This window comes from Cervus elaphus, chromosome 12 (assembly GCF_910594005.1).
Source record: "Cervus elaphus chromosome 12, mCerEla1.1, whole genome shotgun sequence".
Lineage (NCBI taxonomy): Eukaryota > Metazoa > Chordata > Mammalia > Artiodactyla > Cervidae > Cervus > Cervus elaphus.
Genome location: NC_057826.1, coordinates 41,155,963 through 41,169,297, shown reverse-complemented (window position 1 = coordinate 41,169,297; position 13,335 = coordinate 41,155,963). Strand labels below are relative to the sequence as shown.

General features: G+C 37.2%; 1 protein-coding gene across 5 annotated transcripts in view; it reads left to right on the top strand.

Moving 5' to 3' along the window:
• ATP8B4 (ATPase phospholipid transporting 8B4 (putative)) overlaps positions 1–13,335 on the top strand; it is a 265,518-nt gene that overhangs the window by 148,660 nt on the left and 103,523 nt on the right. For all 5 annotated transcript variants that reach the window (XM_043920126.1, XM_043920124.1, XM_043920122.1 and 2 more), the window contains exons 11-13: positions 3,325–3,413; positions 4,583–4,779; positions 10,441–10,649. In XM_043920126.1, coding sequence (XP_043776061.1) covers positions 3,325–3,413; positions 4,583–4,779; positions 10,441–10,649 — 495 coding nt within the window. The remainder of the gene's footprint in view (positions 1–3,324; positions 3,414–4,582; positions 4,780–10,440; positions 10,650–13,335) is intronic.

Genomic DNA, 13,335 nt, shown 5'->3' with positions numbered 1-13,335 from the left:
TGGAGAAAGAACACAGGCTAGGCTGGACAAGGGCCACGTGAGGGGCCTTAGAAAGATCCAGGGGAAGATATCATATAGACAATGAAATATATAAGTTTAGAGCTCAGAGGAGCCATCTGAGCTGAAGATACACATTTGGTCTACAGTTGTTAATTGGAGCTATGATCTTAGATTTCTCAGGGAAGATGGGTTGAGAAGGAAGAGAAGATGGTCTGTACTTAATTCTTAAGAAGTCTCACTGTTTAATGGTTGAGAAGAAAGGAGTGAGCATAATGGAAGACAAAGAAGAAGTTATCAAAGAGGTGGGAGGAAAAGCAGAACAGAAGCTAAGGGAAGAGTGTGTTTCAAAAGGATGAAGTAGTCAACAGTGTTGAAGTCTGCTGAGAGGTCAAAGAAGGCATGGAGGATATAGATGACAATGCTGGATCTGTTTGGTGGAGTGATTGGCTCAGAAACTAGCTTGAGAAATGAGTTGGAGACAAAGAATCAGAGGCTGAAGGGTATAGAAAATTCTTTCAAAATCTTGACTATGAGGGGAAGAAGAGATGTGTATATCAACATCTGTGGCTATATTTAAATAAGTACTTAAGAACTCATTAAGCAGATTCTTTGTTAGTCTGTGTGTATGTATGCCTAAGAAATGTAAATTTTTAGCACAAAGCGGGTCTGTCAATATTTCAGCTTTTAGCAATCACAAACTTTATTTGCCCTTTGTGATCTTTACTAAAAGAAATGCTTCCCACCCTCAATGTCCAGATGATTTTAATAAACGATTCTTGGAAAAAGTGGGTGGTCTTCTTTGCCCAGCATTGGCTGGGAAAAGGACACTGGGGTACAATTTCTAACTCAAGACTGAATTGTTATGAGACCCCAGTCTTTACTCCAGTTTGTCATTTAAGTAAAGGAGTCTTTTAGGGATGTTCCCATTGTTTCTTGACTTCTAGAATGATGTATAATTCCATGTGTACCCCCTTTCTCTCCTTTCTCTCCTTCCCCCTCTCCTCCTCTATTAAGTGGGTACATGGATTGGTGGTAATTGTGGGAAGATGGGGTAGAGAGGGAAGACTAGGGAAATCAGATATAATTAAAATGTGATCACTTCTATTGAGCATCTTTGTTTATAAGGAATTTACTTAGCAGTATAATCTAATATTCTTTGTTAGTCATCTAATAATCTAAGCAGCTAATAATATTCTTAGAATTTCTTGAACAAGGCAGTTAGTAAATATTTAACATGGGGTTTAAAAGGATTACTTGAAATAAATCTCAACACCATATTTAAGACAATTCTTGCCCTTACAAAAATGCATATCATATAAACAGTGTGCAATACCCAATAAAGGTTTAAATTACTTGCTGTTGTATTGTTTGGAGTTACTGGAGTTTCTCCATTAAAGCCACCAAAACTCTTTTTTGGGAAACAAATCCAGCATTTGATTTCTTTTCTTAACTTTCCATTTTTGACTTCAGTGTTCTGAGTTGTGTTTATTACTACATTCTTTTAAACATTTCCAAATCATTCCTCCATTTGATTGACTTTATTTGCTTCAAACTATAAGCACATCCATACATAGACTTTTGGAAAATAGCAATTCTTAAACCTTTTAGCTACAAATTATGTCTAGATTTATCGCATTCTAAGGGGATCAATTCTCTTGCAGTTTCCAGGGTTGATATTAAAGACACCAGTTGAGAATCAGTTGTTTCATCATCAGTTCAGTTCAGTCGCACAGTTGTGTCTGACTCTTTGCGACCCCATGAACCGCAGCACGCCAGGCCTCCCTGTCCCTCACCAACTCCCGGAGTCCACCCAAACCCATGTCCTTTGAGTTGGTGATGCCATCCAACCATCTCATCCTGCATCGTCCCCTTCTCCTCCTGCCCTCAATCTTTCCCAGTATCAGGGTCTTTTCAAGTGAGGCAGCTCTTCACATCAGGTGGCCAAAGTATTGGCATTCCAGCTTCAACATCAGTCCTTCCAATGAACACTCAGGACTGATCTCATTTGGGATGGACTGGTTGGATCTCCTTGTAGTCCAAGGGACTCTCAAGAATCTTCTCCAACACCACAGTTCAAAAGCATCAATTCTTTCGTGCCCAGCTTTCTTTATGGTCCAACTGTCACATCCATACATGAGCACTGGGAAAGCCATAGCTTTGGCTAGACGGACAATTGTTGACAAAGTAATGTCTCTGCTTTTTAACATGCTGTCTAGGTTGATCATAACTTTCCTTTCAAGGACTAAGCATCTTTTAATTTCATGGCTGCAGTCGCCATCTGCAGTGATTTTGGAGCCCCCCAAAATAAAGTCAGCCACTGTTTCCACTGTATCCCCATCTATTTGCCATGAAGTGATAGGACTGGATGCCATGATCTTAGTTTTCTGAATGTCGAGCTTTAAGCCAACTTTTTCACTCTCCTCTTTCACTTTCACCAAGAGGCTCTTAAGTTCCTCTTTGCTTTCTGCCCTAAGGGTGGTGTAATCTGCATATCTGAGATTATTGATATTTCTCCCAGCAATCTTGATTCCAGCTTATGCTTCTTCCTGCCCAGCGTTTCTCAGGATGTACTCTGCATATAAGTTAAATAAGCAGGGTGACAATATATAGCCTTGATGTACTCCTTTTCCTATTTGGGACCAGTCTGTTGTTCCATGTCCAATTCTAACTGTTGCTTCCTGACCTACATACAGATTTCTCAAGAGGCAAGTCAGGTCATCTGGTATTCCTATCTCTTTCAGAATTTTCCACAGTTTATTGTGATCCACAAAGTCAAAGGCTTTGGCATAGTCAATAAAGCAGAAATAGATGGTTTTCTGGAACTCTCTTGCTTTTTCGATGATCCATTGGATGTTGGCAATTTGATCTGTGGTTCCTCTGCCTTTTCTAAAACCAGCTTGAACATCTGGAAGTTCACAGTTCACGTATTTCTGAAGCCTGGCTTGGAGAATTTTAAGCACTACTTGACTAGCATGTGAGATGAGTACAATTGTGCAGTAGTTTGAGCATTCTTTGGCATTACCTTTCTTTGGGATTGGGATGAAAACTGACCTTTTCCAGTCTTATGGCCACTGCTGAGTTTTCCAAATTTGCTGACATATTGAGTGCAGCACTTTCACAGCATCATCTTTTAGGATTTGAAATAGCTCAACTGGAATTCCATCATCATAAACAACTTAATAATCCTACCCTTAATAAAACTCAAATTATTTTGGAAAAACATTGTTTTCCTTTCAGGAACATTTTATGTTCTTAGAAATTAATAATAATAATACATACTGTAATCATTTCAAAGTTATTTTTCTTTCCTTTTTTCTTTTGCAGGTCCTGACACTAAACTAATGCAGAACAGTGGTAAGACAAAGTTTAAGAGGACAAGCATTGATAGACTGATGAATACTCTAGTACTATGGGTAAGTTATTATAACAAAATTAGGCAATATCACAATTATTATTTTAATATGTTTCTTACATTCTGATGAGATTTCTTTCAGAAATCTTCATTCTTCTTATGGAATTTGTTTTTGGAGATTTTGCATTTGGGGCCTCGTTACCTCCAGAATGTTTGCTTCACTAATACTGATAGAGTATTTGCAATTGTAGGAGTTGGCTAACAATTTTGAGGTTGCTTTCTACTTTTTTTTTGAATCTCAAAAGTAACCGTAAAAGTTTTAGTGTATGTCATGCAGTATTTTAACTAACCCTTATCTTTCTTGTTGACTTCAAGTAAACATTGTGCAGCTAGATCTATAGCCAAGAGACTTGACTAGTCTGAGACTATCTTTTATTACTGATGTTTTCTTCCTTTTGCTTTTGTGCCTTGGGTTACCGTATAATTTATCATTCACCAGGATGCTTTTGAAGGTGAAAGAAGGGAATACTGTTAATATTTCAGCTGGACAGTAGATGTAAACTGGAACTGACTAGAGCAAGTCAGGACATATGATCTTCTTGTACTTCTCTGTGTGTGTGTGTGTGTGTGTGTGTGTGTATGTGTGTGTGCACTCAATCATGTCCGACTCTTTGTGAGCCCATGGACTGTAGCCCTCTAGGCTTCTCTGTCCATGGAATTTTCCAGGCAAGAATACTGGAGTGGGTTGCCATTTCCTACTGCAGGGGATCTTCCCGACCCAGGTAGGGAACCCATGTCTCTTGTGTCTCCTGCATTGGCAGCAGATTCTTTACCACTGCACCACCTGAGAAGCCCTTAATCTCTGGAAGCCACTTAAACACATGCATACTTCACAAATAGAGGATGTGAAGTTATCAGCATTGTGGCCATAAACAAGTTATATAACCTGTCTGTTTTTTATTTTGTTTTTGGCCTGTAAAGTGTGAATGTTTTTTCCTATCTTAGAAAGTCAATGGGAGAATTAAGTAAGAAAATGTATATGTAAAACATTTAGCCAAGTTCCCAATGTAAGCATATTACATTTTACTCGTATGATTGATGATCAGTTAGATGAGCTTTGTATAGCTTGATTTTCAAATAACAATTGGAATTAGAAGTGTAATTGCATTGTGTTGATATGACTAGTTGGGATTCAAGTTAACCTTAACTGGACTTCTATACTCATTTCAGATTTTTGGGTTTCTGATATGCTTGGGAACTATTCTTGCGATTGGAAATTCAATCTGGGAGAATCAAGTTGGGGACCAATTTAGAACTTTCCTCTTTTGGAATGAAGGAGAGAAGAACTCTGTGTTCTCAGGATTCTTAACATTCTGGTCATATATTATTATCCTTAATACAGTGGTACCCATTTCATTATATGTGAGGTAAGATGAGAGTTTTTTCTTTGAAATCATTTTGTCAAAAGCCTGTGTTCTATGTAATCATTTTTGTTTGTCTTAAAATTATAGCAGTGAGATAGAAGTCTCTAACTGCTCATGATCTGCCACATCTGTTATAAATGAGGCAACTAAGCTGTTTAATCTGCTTAAGTTTTACATTTTCAAATTAGCAATAGATGCATTTTATTTTCTTCTTGATTTGATTTGGTTTCTTAGGAATGTTTTCCTCTGGAATACATGGACTACCGTGTAGTCTCATGCAACCTAATGAATTAGAATTGGGTTGATGTTGGGAAAGAAACAGAAAAATATTGGGGGAATCTATTGAGATGATGCCTTCTTGGTACTAGTCTGGCTCCAGATACCAGGATTTAGACCCCATGCTACCACTTCCTATTTCCATAACCTTCAGCAAGTTACTTTACTTCCTGGTACCTCAGTGTCCTTGTTTTATACATGGAAAAAGTAATAGTTCTACTTTATAAGGTAGTATAGAGAGTAAGGAAACCTGTAATGCTCTTAGACAAATGCCTGGCACATTATAAGAGCTCTATGAATATTAATTTTTTCTATTTTTATTAGTAACTATCAGCAAATACATGAAGGAGTTGAAATATAGTCGGTTGGTGCTTATTCATTGTTGGAAAAGAAGTTTGGCTTATTACTCCCTCTACAACTTGATTTGTCATTTCTAGATTTGGTCCTATAAACTAGAGCTAAAATGGTCTACCTATCTATCTATACATAAGCACTCTGTGAGTGTGTGTGTTTATGTATGTGTTTGATAAAAGTTAGAAGTTGGCCCTAGAATCTGTACCTGAGACAGTTTTGATCCTAATCCTGCCAAGACTGAGGCGGACAATCCCAAAGACAGTGGAGCCAAGATGAGACTTGGTTGTTTGACGTTCCTCATCACCAGTATTTTAACAATACACAAAATCACCAGCTCTAAATCCCTACTAATTTTTATGAGCTTCTTTTTCTCTCTTTCCAAAATCCTAGCTCTGATGAAGCTAGGGAAGTTTAATGCACAAAGTCCACCCTTGTTTTGGAGAGCAGTCAGGAAACTGAAACGTCAAGTTGTGGGAAATTGACTTGAAATAGTGGCATGTGGCCACAACACCACAAATTACTTTGGGCCTTCTGGAACTGTGGTCAGAGCGGGCTCTATTTAAAATGTATCCTACTGGCTTGTCTTTGATTCTGAGGACCTCTCATGCTTGTATCCAATTATAAAGTCTGTAGTAAATCTTGCTCTTTGCCAGAGGAGCTATGGTCAACTTTTATAGCTTTCCTTTTATGTGGAAATGAACAATAGATGCTCAGAGTGACTTACCATCTGCACATGTGCAGTTTCATGTGTCCTCACAAAGGAAGTATATTCTGTATATACTCTTTCTTTGAAGTGTATTGGCATTTTTCATTTTATGATTTCTAATATTGTTTTTTAAAGACCAAGATTCCCAGGTCCTTTTTCCTTCTAATGTGTTCCCTGCAGTGGCAGAAAGAAAACCTGTTTGGAATAGTCCAGGTTCACATTTTGATACTATCATTACCACTAGTAGCTGTGTGACCTTGGAGAAAGTACTTGGCTTCTCTGTGCCCTAGTTTGCCTAGGAAACGCTTGCTGTAGAACGAGAGGATTAAAATAATTGACTTGTGAGTTACTTTCTGCTCCAAATAATATAACCTTACCTCTAGACAATTAATGTAAAATAGACATTTGTATTTTACATAAAGTGCTTTCATATACATTGTCTCATTTACGTCCCCCCCTCCCAAAATCTTTTGAAGTCATTTCTGTTGGACTTCTTTCATAAATGAGATGATTTTCTCAGGATTGTAAAGCTGATTAGGAACAGAACCAAGATCCAAACCCAAGTCTTCTAACACTTGACACAGTGTCTATGTGTAAGTTGTACATGATTTATTAAATCAGCCAAGACATCAAAAGAGACTAGAATTTTCTACCTGTTGGTAAGCCATGGTATTGATGAAGATAATATGAGCTTTTTCCCTCACCAAGTAAGAACAGTGATCTGAGGTCAGCTTAACACAAAGTTGAGGCAAAAAGCATTCTGGGGGATTTCAGGTTGCTCACACCAAGATCTAGAAAAAGAGAAGTCCAGGTATTTCTGATTGGAGGGAGGAAGGTTTTCTACAAAAATTTCCAAAGGTTCAAGGAATAAATTAGTGCTGTGTCACTTAAGGATAGTGCAGAATTTACATTGAATGGTTAACAATTCCATGTGAGCATAATACGTTGATTTTCTCAGGGTATTTCTATGCTGTCAGTTTATCTGTAGTGTTAACCAGCTACAGTTTTTTAATACATCAGCTTAAGAAATGTAATTGCTGTACTCCCAAGGAATTAGCTTTTAAGTGTTTTTTTCCCCCCCCAAAGCAAAAGAAACTCATTTCCATGTTGCTTATTTTGCCACAGAATGGGGGAAATCATAAGCCCTGCTCTTTGAGCATCCAGGCAGAAAACACTAAGCAGCCTGATTATACTAACTCTGGAACATTTGTCTCCTTTTCTCTGCTATTATAAAGCAAAGGGCTGAATGTTCCATTGTAACTCTCCTAAATCCTCCTTTTCCAAACAAAAAGGATACCTTCTTCTCTACAGACTCTTTTAAGGTCTAAGAATTAAAATTAATTTAGAATACTTCCACCAACTTGAACCACAACACAGGATTAAATTCTGTTCTTCATTCATTTTGCTTAGATTTTTAGGGAGATTCTTTACCTTTAAATAAATGAAAATGTCAAGTGATTGAACAGTTACTCTCATTATGACAATGCATAATGCCATTTTTTTATGGCACTCTCCAGGTCTGGTATGCATTGACTTTACCAGATGCCTGAATCTAGTCTTGGTTCTGTGATTAATTGTGTGACCTTGGGTTATTCACAACCTCTGTAGGTCTTAATGTCCTTACTGGTGAAATTGGGGAATAAAGGGTCAGGATTCACTTATTCAACACTGACTGACTGCCTATGACAGGTCAGGCATTGTGGCTAGTTTATAATAAGTGCTAATGCTTTCTGAGTGAATGGAATACAGCTAGCAAGGAACTTACAAGGAAGTGGGGTGGGAATGAAATTAAGATTAGATTGTAACTGGGTAATGTATAAATAAATACATGACATTTGTTTTTATGATTCTACAGAGTTACAGTGTGCTTTTTTAGTTTGTGTGAAAAAAAGTATTACCATTTAAATAGAAAATGAACTGACACCATACCATTTCTTGGGAGGAAGATGTAGGTATGTCATGTACTTACAGAACTAGATGTATAGGATTTAATGTGCAGAAAGAACTTGGGTGTCATCTTTTGTCTTTAAGGAGATAAATGTTGAGAGTTAGCATAATCAGGCTGCTTTCAACTTAGTTTACAGATGAGAAAACCAAAGCTTAATTCCCACTAAGATCAGGAATAAGCTACGAGTCCTTGCTTTATCATTACTATTTTATACTGTTCTGGATGTCCTTGTTAATGTACTAAGTCATGCAACTAAAATATTAATGAAAAAAATGAGACATGAAATCAAAATAAACCTTTTAGAGAGGAAGAGCAGAGAAAATGTGATTATAAACCTCGAAAATCCAAAGAATAACTCTGTAAAACTCAGTAAAATAATTCAGTGAAATGTTGAATTATGTCACATAATCACTTTTTTTTTTAGTATTAAGGAAAGCTTATTTTATCAGTTAAAAATTATCTCATCAGTAAAAACATAAAATGTCTAGGAATAAATCTGTCACGCTATGGTGTGGACCTATGTGAAAAAACAAAGTGAAACAAAACAAAACTAAAACTCTTTACCAATAGAAGTACTTTTTCAAAGTTGAACTCCTGGGAAGATTTATCCTTCTTTAAGTTGTATTTATTATAAAATATTCATTCTTTTCAAACAATAGAGTTTAATATAACTTTAATAGAAGTCTCAAGTAAGTTTTATGAGAAAGTTGATACAGTGATTCTAAAGTTTATTTGATGAACACATTGATTTTATCAAGAGGAATAAAGTGATTACTGGTAAGAATTTTTTTAAAAGAAGAGAATGAAGATTTTCTTACCTCATATGCCAAATTTTATAAAGCTACAATAATGAAAACATGAGATAAATTAAATCACACATTAAGGAACAAAATTGAAATGCCTGAAACAGATTCTAGTGAGGAAGTAATTTATATGTGACATGGAGTCATCTTGTTGATTTCCCTGGTGGCTCAGATGGTAAAGTGTCTGCCTATAATACGGGAGACCTGGGTTCAATCCCTGGGTCGGGAAGATCTCCTGGAGAAGGCAATGGCAACCCACTCCAGGACTCTTGCCTGGAAAATCCCATGGACGGAGGAGCCTGGTAGGCTGCAGTCCATGGGGTCGCAAAGAGTTGGACACGACTCAGCAACTTCACTTCATTTCACTTGGAGTCATCTTAACACAACAGGGGAAAGGATTCATTGTTCAACAGATGGTGATGAATACATTTGGTAAAAATTGAAATTAGCTTCTCATATGCATGTCATATTTCAGAAAATTCTAATTGCGAGAAAGAATTAAATGTGGAAAAAATTAAAGAACTGGAAGAAAAGTATAGATATCTGTATATATATAATCTTGCCATAGGGAAGGCTTATCTAAGCAAAAATTCCCCCAAAGAAGCTATAAACAGAAACTATAAACCATTGATAAATTTGATTGATTAAAAAGGGAAAAGTTCTTTGTGTCAAAAATAGTGGAAACAGAATTAAAAGATGAATGATAAACTGTGTAACATATTAATATGTATGTAAATATATATTCCATATATACAAATCAATAAGAAATAGACTAATACCTGAATAGCAAAGATGAACTAGGAAGGTAATGCAATTAGATAATTGCAGGAAGACATATAACTGGCCAATAAAACTTGAAACAGATATTTAATTCATTGATAAGAAAAGAAATGCAATAAACAGTAATAAGATGCCATTTGACTTGGCATAGACTAAAAGATAATTTTCAATAATCTAATGGTAGAAACTTAAATGGTTGTCATTTTTTTGAAAGTTGATCAGGCCTTGTGTGTGACAAAGACTGAAAAATATTATACTCTTGGCTTTAGAAATTCCACTTCTGGAACTGGAGAGTCATAAATCACCACTAGATCACAAGACAATGCTCTTTTTCTGGTAAATGGGCAACATAGTATGACAATACACCCTGATTTTACTCAGTATCTACTCCGGTTTGCTTCATGCTTCATGGTGGGACTCCTTTCTACCTTTTCCTACTCTACTCCTTTTTACCTCTTTTGGTAAAGTGAAGTCACATCAAATAACTGGTAGGCTACACAAGAAATCTCCACTGGGCCTGGGCCTGTTTAATGTAAATAGAGAAGCATGGAACCTTCCTGAAGGCCTTATGCCAAGTCAGCCCATTGTTTCAAGGTCCTACGAGGAAATGACTTGGAGCATTTTATGAAAAGACTCTGCTGAGATGCCTCGGAAGGTCATTAGGACCTGGAAATAGAGCATCCACATTTTCTTCTAAACTCTGAAGGCATTGGCAGACTTCTTGCTTTGGTAAAGCTTTGTATGTTCTGAGATTGATGGAGTATTTCTCTCTCTTTTTCCATTTAAATGGATGAAAGTGTGGAAGTAATTCGTCTGGGACACAGTTATTTTATAAACTGGGATCGGAAGATGTATTACTCTAGGAAGGCAACACCTGCTGAAGCTCGAACGACCACACTCAACGAGGAACTAGGCCAGATTGAATATGTTTTCTCTGACAAGACGGGTACCCTCACTCAAAACATCATGACTTTTAAAAAATGTTCCATTAATGGGAGAATCTATGGTAAGAGAAACCTTTCCTTTTTGTTGTTATTGTTAACAGTCCTGAAAAAATTAAGAAACCCTATTTTTTTTTTTAATAAAAAAATCTCTGGCTTTCTTATTAATGTGGAGACCACCAGCATTTACCAGAGTGGTTGGCACATAATAAACACTTGCTAAATATTTACTGGGTGAATGTTGAATAATTCAGATAAAGCTTTGGATCTGTTACCATTCATGTAACCCCATGAGGCTTAGTTTAGATACTGTCCAAGATTCCTTTCGTTGCTCAAACTTTGTGATCTCTGGTGCTTAAAAGACCCATATCCCAGGGAGGAGTTCTTCAGAGCCTGATTTATCTCAGTAGAAGTAGTATTTTATACTTGCTTCCTAACAGCCCTCAATTGATGTTAGTGTTTGTGTTTGTAAGAATTTACGATTCATTCCTGAGAATTCACACTGCACAGGGTTACCTTTAGTGGTCAGACAAGCTGTTTCATCAATATTGAGTTCCAATTTGTATGCTTTTGTTAGGATACCTGCTCTGTTGGGGATTTTCAGCCTTTCTAGTTACATGTGACCCTTGTCACCCCGACTTAGGCCAGTTAGCAGACAGTTTTCTTTCTGCTGAGAGCATGGAAGCTCTCCGGAGGGCTCCTGTCAGGTTCCTCTGGATTCCCAGTATCACTTCAGTGAACTCGAGTGTCCAGTTTCTCTACAAAAATCTCAGGAAGTAAAGTAGATCCAAGAAAGAGAGAGAAACCTTTCCTTTGTCTCCTGATGGGAAACTTCACACATTGCCAAATATTTTAAAGTAAGATTTGATCCTGAGCAAAACCGAGAAATATAAGAAGTTGATTTTCATACTCTCCTGTCTTTTGACCTCCCTCTGCTATTCCACTCTCCATAACCCCTGGTTGCCACGGTTTTCTCACTTTTCCATCCACACCTGCCCCACCCTTCTCTGGTAGTAGACCAGATAATTTTCAACCTGGACTTCCACATGGCCTCAGTTACCTTGTGCATTTTTCTTACATCACTATTAATATTTATGAAGATGCTAAATAAAATAGAACCTTTTCTTAAAATTTTTTCTTTTGATATTATTTTCAGACACTTATGATAAATACAACCCAGGAGCAGTTTAAATGAAAAAAATTTTGTTAGAGTATTGGAGTCATTTTGAATTTTGTAGGCCTTTTGTATTCTTTTGCCATGGCACTTATTAGTAATATAATAGAAATAATATCACTTCTAGGAAGTTACCCTAAGGAAACTTTAAGACTGTGGACCAAGATTTATTTGTAGATATGTTTGTCACAGGGGCTGTTTTTAGAAAAGTCCTTGGATTTTTCCAATGTATATATCCCAAGATCTTTGCAAATCTCCAAATTTACAAATCCTATGATATTGATAACTTGTAATTTCCCTCATAAAAGGCAGGAAAGTAACTGAAAAATTTCATTTTCAGGCCTTTAGATCTTTAATTTATAAAGCTCTTCCAATTTATAATAATTTATTATGTCATTAAAATATATTCTTACTAAAAACTCATAGATTGTTCCAGAATCATTTTCCCCGCATTCAGTTGGCCTTGTTTATGCCATAGATCCAGGCCTTGGGAAGTTTTTATAGTCTATTCTTATTTGCCTAAAGCTTCTGTTTTCTTTCTTGGATCTATCATTTTCTTAGACTTCAGTTTTTCTTTGCTTCATCACCAGCCTTATGAAGAGGCTTTCTTTGAGAACACCATTTTACACAAAGACAGTTTGTTTGCTTTTATAATTTATCAGAGTTATAGCATAGGGGGTAATGACTAGAACATAACTGTGGTGAGTTTGGTATTTAAATTCCAGGTTCTGGGTGAGGTTCATTCACTAGCTCAGGGATTCCTCCCATACAGCAGCCTCACTATATTCTAGATTTATACCTGAGCCCCAGAAAAACAACCAGTAACTCTTTATCAGTGCTTTTTTGGGTCATACTGTTGTATAGTGAGGGGCTTCCCAGGTGGTGCTAATGGCAAAGAACCTGCAGGAGATGTAAGAGATGCTGTTTCAATCCCTGGGTTGTGAAAATCCCTTTCAGGAGGACATGGCAACCCACTTCTGTATTCTTGTCTGGAGAATCCCCTGGGCAAAGAAGCCTGTCAGGCTACGGTCCAGAGGGTTGCGCATAACTGAATCGACTTAGCATGCATGTCTGTATTGAACAGTGAAAAGAGAGAGATTTGAATTAAAAATCTACTGTGGGCTTCCTTGGTAGCTCGGAGGATAAAGAATCTGCCTGCAATGCAGGAGACTTGGGTTCAATCCCTGGGTTGGGAAGATCCCCTGAAGAAGCGAATGACAACCCACTCCAGTATTCTTGCCTGGAGAATTCCATGAACAGAGCAGCCCGCTGGGCTACAGTCCACAGCGTCACACGTCGTACACAACTGAGTGACTAACAGTACTACTATACTATGCTGACTTTTTAGTTTTAGTTGAATCATGTGGGAGACCAGGGCTTGATTGCTGGGTTGAGAAGCTCTCCTGGAGAAGGGAATGGCTCCCCACTCCAGTATTCTGGCCTGGAGAATTTCATCGGCTCTATAGTCTATGGGGTCGCACAGAGTTGGACGCGACTGAGTGACTTTCACATGTCACTTTATATTCTGTTCTTCAGTTCTGTCATCCATGAAACAGGAATGAAAATCTTTTTTTTTT